Genomic DNA, 23,469 nt, shown 5'->3' on the forward strand with positions numbered 1-23,469 from the left:
ACATTAGGGTTTATAAATCATGGTCGATAACAGTAATGGCATTACTGTTTTCATGACAATAATATTGTCCTTCCTATTTGAAGATCATACCACTGATAGTAATCGTTATTTTGTGCACACTGTAGTTGAAAAGACCTGTGTACAATCAATAGTTTTTCCCAGTGTCTGCAGCAAGACACCTTTACAGCCTAGAACTGTGAAGCCTTTCCTCAATTTATAAATAAATCTGTATTTACATTAAAGAATGACAGGTCATACTCAGACCAGGTCATACACAGACCAAGTCAATTTAAAATCAGAAGTGGTATCTCCACCGCAAACTTAAAATATTTTTTTAGAATATTGCATGTTTGGTTTTGTTTTGTTTTTTTTTTGACTCAGGAATTGCAATCTTGGGCACTTATCCAAGAGACTTGAAGACACAAAAACTGAACATGAATATTCATAACAACTTTGTTCATAATAACTAAAAAAATTAGAAACAACTGTCATTCGGTGGATAAATGGCTAAACAAACTGTGGTACATCGATGCCACAGAATACTACTCAGGAATAAAAAGGAAAGAGTCATTGATTTGTCAACTGGGATGAATCTCCAAGGAACTATGCTGAGTGAAAAAAGCCAATCCCCACTTGGTCATGGTGTAGAGTCCTTATTAAATATGCTGTTGAATTCAGTTTGCTACTCTCTTGTTAAGAGTTTTTATATCTATACTTATATACTGGTCTATAGTTTTCTTTCCTGTGATGTCTTTGTCTGGATTTGGCATCAAGGTAATACTGGCTCTGTAGAATGAGTGAGGAAGTGTTCCCTCCTCTTCTATTTCTTGGAAGAGTTTGAGAAGAATTGGTATTAATTCTTCTTTAGAGTTTCATAGAATTCACTATTGAAACCATCTTGTTCAGGACTTTTCTTTATTGGGAATTTTTTTAAATTACTGATGCAATCTTTTTACTTGTTGATGGTCTGCTGAGATTTTCTATTTCCTCTTAAGCCAGTTTTGGTAATTTGTATGTTTCTAGGAGTTTTCCATTTCATCTAGATTATCCCATTTGTTGGCATGCAGTTATTCACAGTATTCTCTTACAATCTTTTTTACTCATGTAAGGTCAGTCTTTATGTCCCCACTTCCATTTCTGATTTTAGTTGTTTAAGTCTTCTCTCTTTTTTTTCTTAGTAATTCTAGCTAAAAGTTTGTAAATTTTGATCTTTTCTAAGAACCAACTTTTGATTTCATTGATAATCTCTATGAAAAGAATAGATAATTCTATTTTCTATTTTGATTCTCTCCTTTCTAATCTTTATTACTTTATTCTGCTTGCTGTAGGCTTAACTTTCTATATTTTTTTCTAGTTCATTAGTTGTAAATTTAGGTTGTTGATTTGAGATCTTTGTTCTTTTCCCTCTACCATACTAACAATTTTTTATTGACACTAATTTTTTTTTTTGAATTTCATTTTATTTATTTTTTTATACAGCAGGTTTTATTAGTTATCCATTCTATACATATTAGTGTGTATATGTCAATCCCAATCTCCCAGTTCATCACAGCACCACCACCCCCCTCCGCCGCTTTCACTTCTTGGTGTCCAAACGTCTGTTCTCTACATCTGTGTCTCAATTTCTGCCCTGCAAACCGGTTCATCTGTACTATTTTTCTAGGTTCCACATATATGCATTAATATACGATATTTGTTTTTCTCTTTCTGACTTAATTCACTCTGTATGACAGTCTCTAGATTCATCCACATCTCTACAAATGACCCAGTTTCGTTCCTTTTTATGGCTGAGTAATATTCCATTGTCGATATGTACCACATCTTCCTTATCCATTCGTCTGTCGATGGGCATTTAGGTTGCTTCCATGACCTGGTTATTGTAAATAGTGTTGCAGTGAACACTGGGGTGCATGTGTCTTTTTGGATTATGGTTTTCTCTAGGTATATGCCCAGTAGTGGGATTGCTGGGTCATATGGTAATTCTATTTTTAGTTTTTTAAGGAAACTCCATACTGTTCTCCATAGTGGTTGTATCAATTTACATTCCCGCCAACAGCGCAAGAGGGTTCCCTTTTCTCCACTCTCTCTCCAGCATTTGTTGTTTGCAGATTTTCTGATGATGCCCATTCTAACTGGTGTGAGGTGATACCTCATTGTAGTTTTGATTTGCATTTCTCTAATAATTAATGATGTTGAGCAGCTTTTCATGTGCTTCTTGGCCATCTGTATGTCTTCTTTGGAGAAATGTCTATTTAGGTCTCCTGCCCATTTTTGTATTGGGTTGTTTGTTTTTCAAATATTGAGCTACATGAGCTGTTTATGTATTTTGGAGATTAATCCTTTGTCTGATAATTCATTTGCAAATATCTTCTCCCATTCTGAGGGTTATCTGTTCATCTTGTTTGTAGTGTCCTTTGCTTTGCAAAAGCTTTTAAGTTTCATTAGGTCCCATTTGTTTATTTTTGTTTTTATTTCCATTACTCTAGGAGGTGGATCAAAAAAGATCTTGCTGTGATTTATGTCAAAGCGTGTTCTTCCTATGTTTTCCTCTAAGAGTTTTATAGTGCCCGTTCTTACATTGAGGTCTCGAATCGATTTTGAGTTTATTTTTGTGTATGGTGTTAGGGAGTGTTCTAATTTCATTCTTTTACATGTACCTGTCCAGTTTTCCCAGCACCACTTATTGAAGAGACTGTCTTTTCTCCATTGAATATCCTTGCCTCCTTTGTCATAGATTAGTGGACCATAGGTGCGTGGGTTTTCCTCTGGGCTTTATATCCTGTTCCATTGATCTGTGTTTCTGTTTTTGTGCCAGTTCCTTATTGTCTTGATTACTGTAGCTTTATAGTATAGTCTGAAGTCAGGGAGACTGATTCCTCCCTCTCTGTTTTTTTGCCTCAAGACTGCTTTGCCTCTTTGGGGTCTTTTGTGTCTCCATTCAAATTTTAAGATTTTTTCTTCTAATTCTGTAAAAAATGCCATTGGTAATTTGATAGGGATTGCATTGAATCTGTAGATTGCTTTGGGTAGCAGAGTCATTTTCACAGTATTGAGTCTTCCAATCCAAGAACATGGTATATCTCTCCATCTGTTTGTATCATCTTTAATTTCTTTCATCAGTGCCTTATAGTTTTCTGCATACAGGTCTTTTGTCTCCCTAGGCAGGTTTATTTCTAGGTATTTTATTCTTTATGTTGCAGTGGTAAATGGGAGTATTTCCTCAATTTCTCTTTCAGATGTTTCATCATTAGTGTATAGGAATGCAAGAGATTTCTGTGCATTAATTTTGTATCCTGCAACTTTACCAGATTCCTTGATTAGCTCTAGTAGTTTTCTGGTGGCATCTTTAGGATTCTCTATGTATAGTAGCATGTCATCTGCAAACAGTGACAGTTTTACTTCTTCTTTTCCAATTTGTATTCCTTTTATTTCTTTTTCTTCTCTGATTGCCATGGCTAGGACTTCCAGAACTATGTTGAATAATAGTGGTGAGAGTGGACATCCTTGTCTTGTTCCTGATCTTAGAGGAAATGCTTTCAGTTTTTCACCATTGAGAATGATGTTTGCTGTGGGTTTGTTGTATATGGCCTTTATTACGTTGAGGCAGGTTCCCTCTATGCCCACTTTCTGGAGAGTTTTTATCATAAATGGGTGTTGAATTTTGTCAAAAGCTTTTTCTGCATCTATTGAGATGATCATATGGTTTTCCTTCTTCAGTTTGTTAATATGATGTATCACATTGATTTATTTGCGTATATTGAAGAATCCTTGCATCCCTGGGATAAATCCCACTTGATCATGGTGTATGATCCTTTTAATGTGTTGTTGGATTCTGTTTGCTAGTATTTTGTCAAGGATTTTTGCATCTATATTCATCAGTGATATTGGCCTGTAATTTTCTTTTTTTGTAATATCTTTGTCTGGTTTTGGTATCAGGGTGATGGTGGCCTCATACGATGAGTTTGGGAGTGTTCCTTCCTCTGCAATTTTTTGGAAGAGTTTGAGAAGGATGGGTGTTAGCTCTTCTCTAAATGTTTGATAGAATTCACCTGTGAAGCCATCTGGTCCTGGACTTTTGTTTGTTGGAAGATTTTTAATGACAGTTTCTATTTCATTACTTGTGATTGGTCTGTTCATATTTTCTATTTCTTCCTGGTTCAGTCTTGGAAGGTTATACCTTTCTAAGAATTTGTCCATTTCTTCCAGGTTGTCCATTTTATTGGCCTAGAGTTGCTTGTAGTAGTCTCTTAGGATGATTTGTATTTCTGCCGTGCCTGATGTAACTTCTCCTTTTTCATTTCTAATTCTTTTGATTTGAGTCCTCTCCCTCTTTTTCTTGATGAGTCTGGCTAATGGTTTATCAATTTTGTTTATCTTCTCAAAGAACCAGCTTTTAGTTTTATTGATCTTTGCTATTGTTTTCTTTGTCTCTGTTTCATTTATTTCTGCTCTGATCTTTATGATTTCTTTCCTTCTACTAACTTTGGGTTTTGTTTGTTCTTCTTTCTCTAGTTCCTTTAGATGTAGGGTTAGATTGTTTATTTGAGATTTTTCTTGTTTCTTGAGGTAGGCTTGTATTGCTATAAACTTCCCTCTTAGAACTGCTTTTGCTGGATCCCACAGGTTTTTGGTCATTGTGTTTTCATTGTCATTTGTTTCTAGGTATTTTTTGATTTCCTCTTTGATTTCTTCAGTGATCTCTTGGTTATTTAGTAACATATTATTTAGCCTCCATGTGTTGTGTTTTTTTCCTTTTTTTCCCCTGTAATTGATTTCTAATCTCATAGCGTTGTGGTCAGAAAAGATGCTTGATACGATTTCAATTTTCTTAAATTTACTGAGGCTTGATTTGTGACCCAAGATGTGATCTATCCTGGAGAATGTTCCATGCACACTTGAGAAGAAAGTGTAATCTGCTGTTTTTAGATGGAATGTCCTATAAATATCAATTAAATCTCTCTGGTCTATTGTGTCATTTATAGCTTGTGTTTCCTTATTAATTTTCTGTTTGGATGATCTGTCCATTGGTGTAAGTGAGGTGTTAAAGTCCCCCACTATTGTTGTGTTACTGTCAATTTCCTCTTTTATAGCCATTAGCAGTTGCCTTATGTATTGAGGTGCTCCTATGTTGGGAGGATATATATTTATAATTGTTATATCTTCTTCTTGGATTGATCCCTTGATTATTATATAGTGTTCTTCCTTGTCTCTTGTAACATCCTTTATTTTAAAGTCTATTTTATCTGATATGAGTATTGCTACTCCAACTTTCTTTTGATTTCCATTTGTGTGTCATATCTTTTTCCATCCCCTCACTTTCAGTCTGTATGTTGTTCCTAGGTCTGAAGTGGGTCTCTTGTAGACAGCATATATATGGGTCTTGTTTTTGTATCCATTCAGCAAGCCTGTGTCTTTTGGTTGGAGCATTTAATCCATTCACGTTTAAGGTAATTATCGATATGTATGTTCCTATGACCATTTTCTTAATTGTTTTGGGTTTGTTTTTGTAGGTCCTTTTCTTCTCTTGTGTTTCCCACTTAGAGAAGTTCCTTTAGCATTTGTTGTAGAGCTGTTTTGGTGGTGCTGAATTCTCTTAGCTTTTGCTTGTCTGTAAAGCTTTTGATTTCTCTGTCGAATCTGAATGAGATCCTTGCCGGGTAGAGTAATCTTAGTTGTAGGTTCTTCCCTTTCATCACTTTAAATATGTCATGCCATTCCCTTCTGGCTTGTAGAGTTTCTGCTGAGAAATCAGCTGTTTACCTTATGGGAATTCCCTTTTATGTTATTTGTTGTTTTTCCCTTGCTGCTTTCAATAATTTTTCTTTGTCTTTAATTTTTGCCAATTTGATTACTATGTGTCTTGGTGTGTTTCTCCTTGGGTTTATCCTCTGTGGGACTCTTTGCGCTTCCTGGACTTGGGTGGCTATTTCCTTTCCCATGTTAGGGAAGTTTTCGACTATAATCTCTTCAAATATTTTCTCTGGTCCTTTCTCTCTCTCTTCTCCTTCTGGGACCCCTATAATGAGAATGTTGTTATGTTCAGTGTTGTCCCAGAGGTCTCCTAGGCTGTCTTCATTTCTTTTCATTCTTTTTTCTTTATTCTGTTCCACAGCAGTAAATTCCACCATTCTGTCTTCCAGGTCACTTATCTGTTCTTCTTTCTCAGTTATTCTGCTCTTGATTCCTTCTAGTGTAGTTTTCATTTCAGTTATTGTATTGTTCATCTCTGTTTGTTTGTTCTTTAATTCTTCTAGGTCTTTGTTAAACATTTCTTGAATCTTCTCGATCTTTGCCTCCATTCTTTTCCGCCATCCTGGATCATCTTCACTATCATTATTCTGAATTCTTTTTCTGGAAGGTTGCCTATCTCCATTTCATTTAGTTGTTTTTCCAGGGTTTTATCTTGTTTCTTCATTTGGTACATAGCCCTTTGCCTTTTCATCTTGTCTATCTTTCTGTGAATGTGGTTTTTTGTTCCACAGGCTGCAAGATTGTAGTTCTTCTTGCTTCTGCTCTCTGCCCTCTGGTGGATGAGGCTATCTAAGAGTCTTGAGCAAGTTTACTGATGGGAGGGACTGGTGCTGGGTAGAGCTGGCTGTTGCTCTGGTGGGCAGAGCTCAGTAAAACTTTAATCCACTTGTCTGCTGATGCGTGGGGCTGGGTTCCCTCCCTGTTGGTTGTTTGGCCTGAGGTGACCCAACACTGGAGCCTACCCGGGCTCTTTTGGTGGGGCTAATGGCAGACTCTGGGAGGGTTTACACCAAGGAGTACTTTCCAGAATTTCTGCTGCCAGTGTCCTTGTCCTCAGGGTGAGACACAGACACCCCCCGCCTCTGCAGGAGAGCCTCCAATACTAGCAGGTAGGTCTGGTTCAGTCTGCTATGGGGTCACTGCTCCTTCCCCTGGGTTGCGATGCGTACACTACTTTGTGTGTGCCCTCCAAGAGTGGAGTCTCTGTTTCCCCCAGTCCTGTCGATGTCCTGCAATCAAATCCCCCTAGCCTTCAAAGTCTGATTCTCTAGGAATTCGTCCTCCTGTTGCTGGACCCCCAGGTTGGGAAGCCTGATGTGGGCCTTAGAACCTTCACTCCAGTGGGTGGACTTCTGTGGTATAAGTGTTCTCCAGTTTGTGAGTCACCCACCAAGCAGTTATGGGATTTGATTTTATTGTGATTGCTCCCCTCCTGCTGTCTCATTGTGGCTTCTCCTTTGTGTTTGGATGTGGGGTATCTTTTTTGGTGAGTTCCAGTGTCTTCCTGTCGATGATTGTCCAGCAGTTATTTGTGATTCTGGTGCTCTCACAAGAGGGAATGAGAGCACATCCTTGTACTCCGCCATCTTGAACCAATCTCGAGCATGTTTGGTTTTGATACTAACATTTCATATCAGAGTAGGGTGGTTGTGAGTATTAAACTGACCGAAGTTTCTTTTGGTTCTTTGTGTAGTGTTTTAGAATAGTATAAAGACAGTCACACTGGCAAGTATCTCCATTCTAATGATTTTCAAATGAAGGAATCGTTTCAAATTATGAAAGCTCTTTGTTCACCTAGCTTTGGAGTAGCATGATGTATGCTAATTGCTAACTTTGTCTGCATTATTTTTTAAAGATCAAATGGGCACAGTGGTAATTTTCATTAATCTCATACAGAGCAGCTAATTAAAATTTCCATTATTATCCATCCATTATCTAGTTGTTTCCTTTGTTCAGTATCAGAACAGGATGTTAATAATAAGCCATTCTTGTATTACAGCCCTATTAAATATAGTGAGAATTAGTTTAATCTATTACACTTTTGTTTTTAGGTGATTTCTTTAATATTATTTTGCACCATATTGATTTTCCTGAAGATACTTTGACATTTTGTAATAGAGATTTCAGAATTAAATACTTGTTGCTTTAATTTTTTACTCAATATTGAGGAAAGGTGACATATAGTAAAAAAAAAAAAGAAGTAACCCAAGGACCAGAATGTTAGTGTTTTATTCTTGTAACCTCACTAATTACGTGAACTTGGGAAATCAACTTGATTCTCTATTTATGTAATGAGAGCATTAGAACAGCTGGTCTTTTAGGGCCAGTCCAGCCTTCCCATGCTATCATGTTTTCATAATTTTCAAATATGAAGTTATGTGAAAACCCCAAAGTCCTTCTAAGCTTGATAAAAGGCATTTGTTCTCTAAAGTTATATATCTTCTGTCTTGCTCCATTACATTGTTTTCTTCCATTCCTTATAACTGTAGAGTATCCTCAATTATATAATTTAAACCAGTTTTTAAGGCTTGGAGGAGGGGTGAGTCCCAAGGTGATAGGCTGGCCCAATTGTTCCATAAAGAATATCTCACGCACAACCATGTAGAAGAAAGGATCTAACATTTTCTGAGCACCTTGCTCTGTCTATGAGACAACACATATGAAATGCCTGTTTTTGGCACTTGGTATGCATTGTTTTACTTAAGCCTCATAACAAATATGAAGGGTCAGTGTTTATTACCCCTGTGTCACGGATGAGCAAACAGGTTTATAGAGATCCGTTCAGTCGTCTGATCAAAGATTACCTAGAAGGTAGGTGAAGGGCCATGATTCATACCCAGTGGCAGTTTGAGCCATCCCCAGCATACCATATACTGTCTAAGTTTACCTGTTCTATACAAGCATATCTGAATATATTATAATGGAATGTCTCAGGACTGTAATATTCTGAAGTGAAACTAAACTGAATTTGGAAGCTTTGGCATGTTGAAGCTCATCAGTCATTCACCCATTTGGTTATTCACCATTCATAGATCCATCATTCATTCAAGAAATATATACTGAGTACTTAACTGTGTGCCAGGCACTGTGTTAAGATCTGGAGATACAGTAGTGAACAAGATAGGCAAGTTTCCTGATTTGTGGAACCTATGTTTTAATGAGGAGGACACAGTAAACAAGTAAAGTGCTAAACGTGATAAACTTATATAAGACTGTTGGGCTGAGACTTAAATGATGAGAACCAGCAATGGAGAGGTCAGAGGTAAGAGTCTTCCAGGCAGAGAAAACAGCAAATACAAATGTCATTCTACAGGAATAAGCCCTATATATAAGCCTCTAGGGGAGTCAGTATGGCCTTGTCATCCATTAATTAAGAAAATAAGTTTGAGGATCATATGAAAGTGAAAGTGACAGCAGATCTGCAAAATTTTATACTATAAATGTTTACTTTTTATTCCTTGTGGATCTGTAGCCTTAAGAGATGGGTAGGGGCTTCCCTGGTGGCACAGTGGTTGAGAATCTGCCTGCTAATGCAGGGGACACGGGTTCGAGCCCTGGTCTGGGAAGACCCCACATGCCGCGGAGCGACTAGGCCTGTGAGCCACAATTACTGAGCCTGTGCGTCTGGAGCCTGTGCTCCGCAACAAGAGAGGCCACGATAGTGAGAGGCCCGCGCACAGCGATGAATAGTGGCCCCCACTTGCCGCAACTAGAGAAAGACCTCGTACAGAAACGAAGACCCAACACAGCCATAAATAAATAAATAAATAAATAATTTTAAAAAAAAAGAGATGGGTATATAAGTTATAGAAATGTGGAAATGATTTCACGATGATGGTATTACTTACTGTGCCATCTGTGTGGTGATTCATTCAGTAGACTTCCTGAACATCTACTGTATATCCTACTAAAGCAAGAAAAATCAAGTCCGTGGCCATTATACAATATATGGGAGCGAATAGTATGAAATTGTATTCCTTATTCTGTAATTGTTATGGACAGATTCAATAACAGCACACTTTTGTTGAGGCTCACTAAACCCCATCACTGTGTTAGATACTTGGCATACATGGAGTTCCCAGTCTGGAAGAGAAAGAGACACACTTAATGACCTCTGCCCCAATGTCTTAAGTGCTATAGTAGTGATAGTGTCACAGTGGTATAAGGGAATAGAGTTCCTGTACAGAAGACTTTATCAGACTTTAAACATTTACTGTTTAATGGAATTTTTAAAAATTCAGACATTAAGAATGATTGACAATTTCTATATCAGGAGGCATTCTCAATAAAAAGCCAAATAGTATGAAACCCTAGGGAATCTATTTCTCATTATTAACATATTGTTTTTTTTTTCTTAAACTCTATATCCTCTAATGATATAACTTCTATCATATTGGAAAAAAATTGCTTTCCTTCTTCTAGCTTAGATACTTAGCAGAAACTGAGTGTAATTCATATGAACTTACAAAATGGGACTCAAGCTAGGGTTTTAATTCAAGGGGATACATTTGTAATACAGGAAGGGGGCAGTTATGATTATGTAGATCTGGAATGTGAAACTATGAGTTATTAGTACAATGAATGTGTTGATGATGTTTTCCTCCCAGCCTTTTCCCAAACTACTTACATAGTTATGGCAAGGTGATGAAGCTAAGGAGCTGTGATGAGATAATGAGTTCTAGAAATAACCCCATGAATACTGGAAATTAAGCTAAAAACTAGTCGCTATCAGATAAATGCATTTAATGGCTTTTTAAAATTACTACAGCATGGGATTAACATAGTTACGAAGGAATAGTTAGGAACTGGTGAATGCTTTACACTAATTTGTTAACTAACATGCTAATTGGAGACTATATTGTTTTTGCATTTTAATAAACATTTTCACTTGGTTTTCAGATAGGGTGATATTCTGACATATTTCAGTAGATTTGGGTTATGTATAATGTTTTACATTAAATTTTGTTCACTGTATTTTGTAGAATAGAATATAAATAACTAGGAGAATTAATAAGATGACTTCTAAATGTTCATCCTGTAGGTTAAGGAGGACCACTTAATGTTAATCCTAATGCCTGGATTGTAAATTTAAGCATCCCTGTCAGTGATACTTTATGCCACTGAAGTCCATATTCTGTTCAGGTTATGAGTACCATCAGTGTAATTTTCCTTTAAATGAGGCTGAGGAGAGTGTTGAGATATATACAACATGACTTTACCATGTGAGTTTTTTTTTTTATTTTTATTTTTTATTTTTATTTTTTACCATGTGAGTTTTTTTTTTTTTTTTTAGCCCCAGAGATTGATTGATTGATTGATTGATTGATTGATTGATGGCTGTGTTGGGTCTTCGTTTCTGTGCGAGGGCTTTCTCTAGTTGCGGCAAGCGGGGGCCACTCTTCATCGCGGTGCGTGGGCCTCTCACTATCGCGGCCTCTCTTGTTGCGGAGCACAGGCTCCAGATGCAGAGGCTCAGTAATTGTGGCTCACAGGCCTAGTTGCTCCGCGGCATGTGGGATCTTCCCAGACCAGGGCTCGAACCCGTGTCCCCTGCATTGGCAGGCAGATTCTCAACCACTGCGCCACCAGGGAAGCCCCACCATGTGAGTTTTATGACCAAAAGTTTTTAAGCGCCTGGCACTCTGTACACATTTTTATACGGTAAAATATTTACATATTCTATGCATTATTGTATTTTAAAAGTTAAAAAAAAAACCTGTTGTTTGTCTAAAATAATATCTTTTTTTTTTTTTAATAGGGAGGGCTGAAAAACAGCAAACATGAATGCACTCTGTCTTCACAAGAATATGTTCATGAATTACGATCTGGTATTTCAGATGAGAAACTTCTTAATTGCCTAGAATCTCTGAGGGTTTCTTTAACCAGCAATCCTGTCAGGTAGGTGCTTTTTTACTGTTTTGGTGTGATTCATACAATTTGTACTGTATATCATTGTTGGGAATATAATCACTTACGTCATTTTAACCTCAAGTTTTCCTGACCAGAAGTCTGATGTTAGTTAATAAAACAACAATGTCTAATTATGAGTTTGTAAACATTTAAAAATGTATAGCTAATCTGATCTCTAATAACATGCAATTTTAAGAATACAAATATTAGTCAGATGGTTAAGTCCTCTATGATTATGTAAAATATGGGTCCAGAAGTTAAACATCCACATTTATATGAAAATCTGTACTCGGATAACAATTATTATATATTTATTTATAAAATAAATTAAGTACATTGGCTCTATGATATTTTTCCTTTTTAACTTGAGAAGTAAATATAGTTTTGTATTCTACAAGTTTTAGATATGTCATTCACACATTTCTGTAATTTGGGATAGCAAAATTAGTTTATTTTAACCAATAAAGTAAATAAGAAAATATTAATAAACTCCTCAAAAATCTACACATTTAGGCTATTACCTAGGTACAAAGGATGTTCAAGGAAGAAGTTCTTGCCAATGGTGGATTCCAATAACTGATGTTCTTTTATTAACTATAAAAAGCCTTTCAGTTAATTACACCCCAAATAAAATGTTTTTATAGGGAAAAACAGATTTTCAGTGTAATATGAAAATATTCTGGGATCTACTTACACAATTACTAAAATATTAAGTTCAGAAATTACTGGATAAGAGTATATAGAAACCATATTTTGATTTTATTCTTGTTTTTCCTAATATATGATGGGATTTGTACTTCCCTGACCTATCCACAGAGCCTTGAAAATAATTTAGAGCTCAGTTGTTTCATTTGAATTTATGTATAAATTGAAATATATTATACTATTTATTTTTACCGATAATGCATTTGGCAGAATAACTGGAAAAGCCTAATTCTACAATAAAAAATTTAAAAAAGTAATGGTAAGATATGACTTGCGTTTGAATACGATAATTATTCAGAGGTGGCTGTCTTGCCATTTTTTCTAGAATGCTTCTGGTTTTAATGATTTGAAAAAGGAAGTGAGTTCTTGGTGGACAGTAAACGCGGTGGGTCGTCCCCCATCCCCCCCTCCCCCGCTGCCGCCTCTGCCGCCTCTGCCGCCTCCACACACAAACTATACTGAACTTATTGCTCTGAAAATTGCTGTTGAGTGGTTGAGTGAGTTGAATAAATGAGTCTTTTAGAAGTGACTACAGAAGTCGTTACATTTAGGAATGAAGCAGGGGTGGGGGGAACCTAGTAAAAATGCATTTTTATAAAGATAGCGGGAAAGGTTTGAAATTACACGCGGGTCCTTTAAGATGTAGGGGAGCAGCTACCCGACAACTCCAAAGAATTGTGGGGCGAAGTGAGAAGCTGGCAGGTCTTGATTGGTTAGAGACAGCTGCATCCTGGCAGGTGATTGGCTCCACAGTTGCGTGGGGCTGCTTGTGTCGTCACAATCCCAGCATTCCGTTGTAGCCGTTATAGCCATTGTAGCCGTTGTAGCCGTTGTAGCCGTTGTAGCCGTTATAGTCGTTATAGTCGTTATAGCCGTTGTAGCCTGCCTGTGGAACTCGCGGAGCTTGCTGACGGGAGCCAAACCCCACCTCCTCGTCTGCCGGAGCTGCCCTTAAAATGAGTAAGAATGGGTTTAGGAGCTATGGCGGCATCTCTGCTGCAGGCGGAGCCGTTGGAAGCAATGACCCACCGTCTCAGGGCAGGGTAGCTCTTGCTTTCAAGTCCATACGATACAGGTCCCGAATCCAGGATATTATACCTTGCTGTGTAAACCAGCTGCTCACCTCCACTGTGATTGATAATGTCTTCACGATTAGGGGAATCGAGGTTTCCCAAGTCTCTATCGTGGGGATAATCAGGCAGGCAGAGATGGCTGCAAATTACGTTCTTTACAAGATTGATGATATGACCACCAAGCCTATCGAGGTCCGCCAGTGGGTCGGCAGAGATAGAGCAAAGCAGGGGATAACTCTCCTTCCAGTGGGAGTATACGCCAAAGTGTTAGGTATCCTCAAATGTTCTGCGGAGGTGAAGAGCCTTGAGGTGTTGAAAATCCGTGTCCTGGAGGACATGAACGAGTTCACCACACATATTCTAGAAACGGTTAACGCGCACATGATGCTGGATAAAGCGGCCTCTGGGCAAAGTGTTCCTGTTGTTCCCTCAGAAATGGATGAGGCCCAGAGGCACAGCGAGTACCACCCCGACTTCATCCGGAAGGAGGTGCTGCGTTTGATTCACGAGTGTCCTCGACAGGAAGGCAAGAGCGTTCGTGAGCTCCAGACCGAGCTTAGCAACCTGAGCATCGGGACCATCAATCAAGCCGTTGAGTATCTGACCGTCGAGGGCCACATCTACCCCACTGTGGATGGGGAGCATTTTAAATCTGCTGATTGAAGCAGCGAAAACTTTTTTCATTTTCTGAAGACCCTGCCTCCAGTTGTGACTGAGTTTGACTGTTTGACTTTTAGGAAGTAGATTTCTTTAAACAAAAGATTGGAACTGGCATCCTTTTGGAACTTCACTGCTTTTCCAACTGCTTTGAACTTTTCTATTTTTCTAACTGTATTTGAAGCTCAGAGGGAGATGGTGATGGATAAATTGGCCTTTTTGTAGAGTTTACCAGCAAGCAAATGAAAACACTCTTGGACGGATGATTTTGGGGGAGAAAAGGTATAGAAAAAGTTGAAAATTATTAGTTGCATGGGAGCTTCTTCTTCTGAAATACCTACATATTAGGAGAAAGTAGATGCAGTCAAGGAGCCAGTTAAGAGACAAAAAAAAAATCTGTTGTTTTTACATTAGACTTGTTTTCTATGTTTGGATTTAGCATATTATAGTCATATTAGTATCTCTTGCTAAATATAGTAGTTGATTAATTCAGATGTGCTAAAGATAGCAGTTTATGAATTCAGGCACTCAGTTCAAATGTTCATTTAGTGATTTGCTCTTACACTGTAGGTTTATGTTTTTTAAAAGATAAGATTATACTATGTTTAAATGGGAGGGTCAGCTTTGACTTTTTTTCTTAAAATATGATTAATGATTGTTTCAAATACAGTGTGGAGATATTTGGATTAAATTACAATCTCTTGTAGTTGCATGGTACACAGATACCAGACTTTATGTAAGTTTCATGTTCTGATGTATTATTTATAGTACTAAATGCTCTGTTTTATGTATAAGAAGGTTTTATTCTTGTAGGGTAGACAAACAAAAAGTAATAATGGGAATTTTATTAAACTTTGCAAGTTTAACCAAAATTTATTTAAACGTTTTATTAAAGCACCTTTGCAAATCTTTACCTCCCTGTGTGATTTTTTTCTAAATTCATTTGAAAAGCCTATAGTTTTGTTTTTGAATATTAATATTGTAATTATCCAGAATAATTTTTTCTCTTCTCTATATGATATCAATAACATACATCCTATTTGTAATACAACATTTTAGTATAGGTTATATGACTTATGTGAGGCTTTTAAATAATTGAACACACTAAGCACTCAGTTGTACATACACTGAAGATGGTATCTTTCAAGTTACTAGCTCTGTTACATTAGTGGAAAGAAAAAATATATACATGCAGATAGAAGAGAAAAGCATTACTTGTCTCAATCACAAAAAGAAGGTGCAAAAACAGAAAATCTCTTAAAAGCCAACAATCCATACTGTTAGAATGTGGCCTCTTTTTGCCAGTTCTTAGGAAAACTTATCAACAGTTCTTGCTTAAGCTTCCTGAGGCATAAATTTAACTTTTCTTCCCTTCAAAAGCAAGGAAGTCATAAATGACACTCTTTTGAAAACCACAGATGGTTAACATACTATAAACGTGTTTGTTATTTAAATTATCAGACATCTTTCTAAATTCTAGTCTTCATAAACATAAGAAATTATGAACTCCCCTTTGTCGAAAAGGTTGCCTGCCCTGGGGAAAATCATACTGAAGGAGAGACAGACGAGGGGCATATTTCTTCCTCAAGATGTCAGTGCGGAAAGAAATAGTCTAAGAGACAGAATATTCTTTTGTGGTATCACTTACACAAATGCTGGAAGCCTGAGATTAAAATCTGATATTTATGACTTCATAGGTCACTTTCCTAATTGTCAAGTTGATTCAATTGGCGGTTGGCTGGGTAGTCACCTTTCCCCTCACTCTAGGAATATTCCTAGAGCCAAAAAAGCTTTTTTTGGCTGCCTTTGTGCCTGGGAACTGATGCCTATATGTATATCCGAATTTAAGGCCAAGGACCACCCCCACTTCCTGCCCCATCCTTTGAGGGGGACTGTCCTCTATCTTTGTGCCTTGGGGTACTTTTTAGCTTTGTTAATTACCCTAGCACCCCCCCTCCCCCATTCTTCTTGTGTTTTACTGGGTTTCTGCTGCAGGTAAGGGACTGCAATGGAAGAATACTAAGTAGGTCTAGCTATAATGTGAATGAAAATCAAACATTTTGAGGCAGAAACAATTGCTAGATTGCCGTACATGCATATTTAGTGCATGTTAGGGGTAGCAGATTTTTCAAATTCATTTTAAACCATCCACTTGGTATGCAGACTTCTTTTTCAATTTTGTTTAGACGGTGAATAAACTTGGCCAGTACTCCCCTTCCTCTCCAGTTCTGCCCTGTGTGTGAGCCAAATCTTTGAGGATAAGATAGAAATCCTGTGGAAATGCTATTGACTATTTTCAGCAGGGACATTTAACTCTGAGGAACCTGATAATTGATAATTATAAGCACTGGGGGTTGTTTTTCTATGGCTCATAGGCATAAGAAATGTATGCATTTATATTGAAGTTGATTCTAAATGAACGGAATAAATACATTTGAAAATTTTTCAAGTCAAATCTAATACTGTCATCACAATTGTTAGTACTTGTTTTATTTTACCTACTAAATTTAGATTTATATTTTGAGTAAATTTTAAATTGTATTTTTACAATTTCCATTCACTTATAATGATGAATGAAAAAAGGTAACCACTGAGAATTCTTTAAAGTCATTAAACCGTTAGTGAGCACCTACTATATGCAATAGGAGTTAACTTTCATTTTAATAAGCTTAAATTTAATTGACTTCTGAAATGCTTATTAAAATAATAATAGTTAATATTTTAACATTTATATAGTACTTATTATCTGCTAGGCACTGTTCTAAGAGAGAGAGAGAATGTGTATGTGTGTGTGTCCCTGTGATTTATAATCGAGGTCCCTGTGCCTCGATTTATATTTCCAGCTCAGACCTTTCTCTTGAAGTTCAGACCCCATCTCCAAATGTCTTCCCAGATGCCCTACAGGCATCTTTAAAACATTAAAAAAATAATAACAAGGAACACTTAACATATATACCATTTTTTATCCCCCAGGAAATGTTCTAAGAACTTGAAATACACACATACAACCAGGGAATCATTATGATTAGTATTAATATTGTTCTCATTTTATAGATGAAGAACTTGAGGCTCAGAAAGGTTAAGTAATTTGCTCCATTTTAATGTTACATGGCTAGTAAGTGTCAGAGCTAAGGTTCCAATCCTGGGTCCTTATCCACTTCTTTGTATTACCTCACAATAAGGAAAGTCTTTTAAAATATCCTCCTTTCATTCTTGTCACATACTAAATATTTTGACTTTATTTCTTTCATTAAAATTTGTCTGACTTGAATTTTTAAAAAAACACTATGAAATATTTCAGCAACAAGTATAGAGGAGAATATAAAAACACCTCTGTATTCATTACCAGTTTAAGAAACAAAATTTATTTTTATTATAGTTGTAGAGAACTTAGCCATATAACTCATTAATGTTTAATGACACTATAACATCCTTTGAGCCTGCATTTTCACTGATTAAAAAATCATCTGAAAGTCTACATCTTCTATAAACCAATGCATTTATTTTTTGAAGTGTACTATCTTAAGAATATATATCATTGCATTGAAAAGTCTTCCTCTTATGACCTCGTGGCTCTTTGTAGTGAAATTTGGGACTCCTTTGCTCTATACATTATGGATGATACCTCTAGTAATTCAAATGCCATCCATATGATATTATTCCTATTTACCATTATATGATAAATCAAGAAAGCTTTTTAATTTTACTATTGAGAGTTACTATTTTTTTTTTTTTTTTTGGTAATACCTTAGGTTGGAGCAGTTCAATGAATAGCACTTAATATTATGTAGTTTGTTTTTATATAGCAGATGGATATCCCAGAAAGGAATAACAAATTCCCCTTGTCCATATGGGGCCTGCATATGGAGCTTACATTCTAGTAAGAGAAGTCAGACAATTAAAAAATATATATATTTATATACATACACACACACACACACACACACACACACACACACACACACACGTACATAAAATGTCAGGTTGTGATCTGTCCTGGGGAGGGAATGTTGCTATTTCATATCACATGGTCAGTGAAGGCCTCCCTGACTTTAGTGACATGTGAGCAGAGATCTAAAGGAAGTGTGGGAGTGAGCTGTGTTGTCCACTGGAGGAAGAACATTGTTAGAAACAGGAAGCAGCAGCAGCAGCAGCAGCAAATGCTTGGCCTGTTCCAGGAATGTCAAAGAGGCCAGTGTGGCTGGAGGCAGAGAATTGTGAGCCATTGGTAGGACTTTGGCTTTTACTCTGAGTGAGCTGGGAAGCTGTAAGAGGGTTTTGAGGAGAGTAATGGCCTGACCTGACCTAGGTTTTTAAAGGATAACTCTGGGTAGAAGCAGGGAGACCATGTAACATGTTGCAGTGAAGGAGCTAGAAATTTCACAGGAATTCTAGAGACAGCCGTATAGCTGTGCTTCGTGGAGGCCGATATGGAAGGTCACTTGACATCCCAAGGTAGTCCTAGAGCCTGATTATTTTTGTCATGAGTCTTCAACTCAGCAGCAGAAATTCATGGTGCCTCTCCCTGATTTGTTCATTGTGAACATGGACTCTATATGAGTCTGCTGCTTTTCCTGATATTAACTGCCTGACCTTCGCTGTATTCCTCATTTAGAATTCTTAATGGGGAGATGCTGGTCCCCATTTGTTTCTGCTCTGGCAAAGCTTTTCATGCCAGGCCACCTCAGCCTACAGGCCCATCTACATGCTGGCCACACCTCTGGTTAGGTGACCGTCCCTAATCGAGTCAGTCGTGTCCTTGGGAAGGGAAAGGGAGGCAAGGTGAGGTCCAGAATTTGTCCATCTCAGAAAGTGTCTCTGGAGAGTGTTGCCCTAAGAAAAGGAGGAAATCAATGTAAGAATAAACCCAAGAAAGAGAATAATTTGTATAATAATAAGTAAATTATACAGAAAACAAAGAAAAAATAGCGTGTAGAGGGAAAAATCACCTTGAATTCATCATGTCTTATTTGTTATATAACAGTAAAAGAATCCTTGAAATTCAGCAGTAATCATTTAATATTATTCTTCCTTATGTAGAACTATCATTAATGAAATTAAATTTTGTTAACCTTGTTCTCTTTATAAAGAAAATTTTTCTGGATACTAAATTATGAGAGAGAGCATGTTATATGATAGAGTACCACTAGAATGCCAGTCATGATATCTGATTTCCAGGCCTTGATTTCTCACCCTCTATGACCTTAGTCCAGTCAGTGAACTCTTTGGGCCTCAGTTTTTCCATATGTAAATGAGATTGGAGCCTTCCAGCTCTAAATTTCTATGTTCTGTGTTCTCTTTTGCTTAATTCCAATCCTCTTACTTTTGCTATAGGAACTAGATTATTGTTAAGAAATGATTTTGAAGAGTGAGAAAAATGTTCCTCTATTAAGACTAAAAGATTTCCTAGCATTCTATTATTTTCTTGTATTTGTAAATATATTTAACCAACTCTGGACAGGTATTTAGTTTTATTTTATTTTTTTTAAAGGTATTTAGTTTCCTTTAAAATATTGAAGGAAGCAGTTTCTGTGTCTCTGTTACATAACTATTTTCCAAAGCTGATATTCATTGGAATCTGGGCATTTGCCCTCTTCATGGCTGATTTGCTTCTGTACCACAGTTTTAACTGATTTCTTTTTGTTCAGCCCCTAGTAAAATAATAAATATATAGACACTCATATACACACTAATAGCTTTACTAAACATTTTCAAAGCACAGTCATTTCAGAATATTAAACAGTCATGATTTTCAAATTCATATAGTATTTAATCACTTAGATGATAAAGGCTCTAAGAAAGTAATTTCTTTATATTATTTTCTGCTAATGGCAAATATTTAAAAATTCCTTTTATAAGCCATCATTAACTGGCCATATCCCAAATCACTCCATTACTATACATTCCTTCAACAATTATTTTGTACTGTACACATTCACCTGCACCTGCTTATGCTGTGTAATAGTTTCATGCATGTATGTCTGCTTTTCTCACTTCGATTTTAGACTCCTCTGGGGAAGGGAACCTCTTGCCCTCTTATTTGTTTCATGATGGCAGGTACGGTGTAATTTATATACAATAATGTGTGATTTGATGTAGATGTTGACCCACCATCAGTAAAAATCTATGCTCCTCCAGCCATGAGAATGAATTTGCATTAATCGGGCTCTATTTTGTGGCCATGCATTTTAAGATGTAATCGGAGAAAAAGAATGAAGCAAACTTCCTCCACACAAGAGTGAAACCTATTGGTTTGATTTGAACCATATTCATCAGCTACAGACAACATAGCATTCTTTCCACGATGGTCTTTTTATGGTTGCATGGTGAGTTAATGAAATTGAATGTTTACAACTCTATTTAACACCCTAAAAATCCATGAGTTTTGACTATAAAATAAATCCCAGTCTGGACCACAAATCGTATTAGACTTTGCACATACCATGGTCTGTGTGTTTCAGAATGAGAACTATGTTATTTACAGATTTTTGTTCATATTCCTCTACTAAAGTTATGAAAGGAAGCAGTGCCTGCTGAGAAATGACCAATGAGTTTGGACAATTTTATTCCCAGCCAACCCATTACAGGATGCATAGGTATTTGGCAATACATTTTATGAAGATCCAAAGAAATGTGTAGCAATAAATCATTGTCACTAAGCTTTCTCAACACATGACAAAAACAAGAAATACTGGTTTGAAGAATAGTATGAGAGTTGTGATGGTGTAGAAATCTTTCAGAGTTGTTGCTGAAATTGCCTTATAGCTTGAAGGGTATATTACCCCACTAGGAAACTGTTTTTTTCTGTTTTGCTTGGAATCTTAGTTATCTGCCAAACTCATGGCATAGTGTGTATATTCCCTTTCTGTGACGATAGCTTCCTCAGCCGATCTTTTCAAGCAGGTGAAAACAGATAAAATATCTTTTAGAGTTTCTGTAGGTGTAGTTATTTGCATTACCTCTGGCATATTTGTTTTTACTTGATATTTTCGAACTTCCCTTTAGATTTAAACATTTTTCTAGCACATTAATATGCATTTTAACATAATCATCGTAATGAAAATAGCTGACTCTTGACAGTAATACAAATTAGGAATAGAAAGTACTTTCTGAATTATGGGTGTTAATAACTATTTGAACAGCCTATATTAAATGCATTAAAAGCTTGGCAAAGCAGCTGACACTACTTAGAAAGTTAATATAACGTTAGATGCAGATCAGTACTCTAAGAACATTTTGCACTGGACTACTTATGAAAAGCAGAATAATGAGGACAATTTTTTATGGTGCAGAAATGGGAAGAGGACTTAAAATTGTGAGCACATCTCATAAGGCAGCATTATGTGCAGTATTGCGAAAGCAGGGTTGTATTTTAAACTTGTTCACTTTAACTTTCAAATGCATAAATCGTTTTAGAAGACCCTAGTACAGTTTTACATAGACTAGAAAATAGTAAATTCAGAGTAGTTATGTCAAATTGTATGCTTTCTTTTAAAATCTTGGCCAACAATTTGTATTAACAGCAACCATGTTGGCTCATTTAGCTAAGTTGGTCCCATAAATATTCAGTGACATTGAATTTTAATTATATAATATTAGCTTCAAAACAGAATTTTAACTTAAGGCAGATCCAATATTATATCTCATAATAGAACCAAACTAGATCTATGTGTCCTATATTATTTTCAAAAAGAAAAACATAGGAACAGCAAATACTGACTCGGGTTTCTGAAGTATTGTTTCAGTTGGAGAAAATGTTAGAGACATTAAAGTAGAATAAATGATGGCTCCTGTGTTGGTATTTATTTTATTATTATATGATATAGGAAGCTCCACCAAGGCAATGCATTTTCTCATTTAAATGATGTGTTTTAAATTTGAAAACCAATATGTATATATAATAATTGTCTAAAATAATTAGAAACTTGTAACTGGACATGTAATTATAAAGGTATATAAAATCTAGCAGCAGAGTCTAGGCACAATAATTAAATGGATTTCTAAATAGAAGGTGAACTTCTTTCCATTTAAAAATATCTTATATGCGTTTTATTGTATTTTCTGTATATTCAAAACTAGCCTTGGGAAGAAAAAGCTTATAAATATGTGTCGTTTGAGATATTTTTATTTTGGTTTATATGAATTAATTTAACTAAAGGTCTTGGACACATACTAGAGTTTTATATACTTATTATTATGGGACTATTACTAAAGCAATTGCAGCTTTCAATAAGAGATGCAGATATCCCAATACCATTAAGATGAGGGTAAAAATACAAGCTCCAAGTAAGGCGGGAACGTGGTAGTTTTCAAAAAGTCTAGGACAATGTCAGGTAGTGATTTGAGTATAAAATAGTTCCAATTTTCCCCATAGCCAAGGGGAAAAAAAGGCAGAGTATTGACAGACATAGCTGTTACCTGATGAATGACAGTGCATTTATTTTTCAGGGAAGGACATTCTTTCTGATTCTAAACTCAGAGAATTTTATTTTGTGTTTCTTTAAACGAGGGGTATTGAACAACACAGTAGAGTGAGTCTTTGATAGTTTTCCATAAAGTACAGAGGATTTCTGTGAATGTCCATTTCCTCCATTGGGCCTTGAGTTTAAAAAAAAACAACAACCCACAAAGTCATGATATTTCTACAAAGACCCAGAGTAATAGTACTGGTATACAGCTTCCCCATGATCCAAGCTGCTACCAAGGTGTACTTGAGTAATGTCCCTGAGGCTCTCCCTCTGGAATATCTATCATCTCTGCTGGACTTTTGATAGGAGCTGGATAGCTGACAATTCACAATTAAGATGCCAGCTAGCACCTGGAGCGCAGGTATTCCGTGTAGTCGATTGAAAGAAGATCCGTGTGCACTAGATAACAGTGTTTGCTCTATGACCCCAGCTGTTTGATTGGTGTTAGATAATGGGCAGCTAATTTGGGGAGATTTCCCACCTGGTCAGTAAAGCTGTAGGTGTATGGCCTCTCACATCGGGCAGTTTAAACCTGAAAATCTTTTGTTGAGATGGAATCCATGAAGGGAGAACATAGAAGGCAGTATAACATTGTAGTGTACTTTGAAAAAGTAAATCAGCTTCAAGTGAGATAGCTAGCTTAGTAGTCTGCCATATGAATGTGAATCTCAAACCTTCATACGCTCAGAATCAACCCACTCCTATTTGTTAGGTCTGTTCTGCAGCACCCAGCATTACTGAAAATACGCAGATTTGGTCTAATTCTATTTTGGAGGATGCTGCCTGAGTACTGAGTATTGCTATAGGTTTTTTTAGGGCAAGGCTATAGTACCATACAACCCTTGATACCAGCTTCCAAGAGAGTTACCTGGATATCGTTTCTTAAATTGGTGCATTCAACATTC

The 23,469-nt window shown here is 36.5% G+C and overlaps 2 protein-coding genes across 5 annotated transcripts in view; both read left to right on the plus strand.

The window, feature by feature from the left end:
* DIAPH2 (diaphanous related formin 2) overlaps nt 1-23,469 on the plus strand; it is an 878,028-nt gene that overhangs the window by 201,344 nt on the left and 653,215 nt on the right. For all 4 annotated transcript variants that reach the window (XM_061179189.1, XM_061179191.1, XM_061179192.1 and 1 more), the window contains one exon: nt 11,510-11,649. In XM_061179189.1, the coding sequence (XP_061035172.1) occupies nt 11,510-11,649 (140 nt within the window). The remainder of the gene's footprint in view (nt 1-11,509; nt 11,650-23,469) is intronic.
* On the plus strand, nt 13,323-14,102 carry RPA4 (replication protein A4). Its single transcript, XM_061179194.1, has one exon. The coding sequence runs from the start codon at nt 13,323-13,325 to the stop codon at nt 14,100-14,102; it is 780 nt and encodes a 259-aa protein (XP_061035177.1).

Source organism: Eubalaena glacialis, chromosome X (assembly GCF_028564815.1).
Source record: "Eubalaena glacialis isolate mEubGla1 chromosome X, mEubGla1.1.hap2.+ XY, whole genome shotgun sequence".
NCBI classification, from domain to species: domain Eukaryota; kingdom Metazoa; phylum Chordata; class Mammalia; order Artiodactyla; family Balaenidae; genus Eubalaena; species Eubalaena glacialis.

Coding starts and splice junctions, on each gene's coding strand:
- RPA4 (XM_061179194.1), top strand. CDS start 13,323: ATGAGTAAGAATGGGTTTAGGAGCTATGGCGGCATCTCTGCTGCAGGC.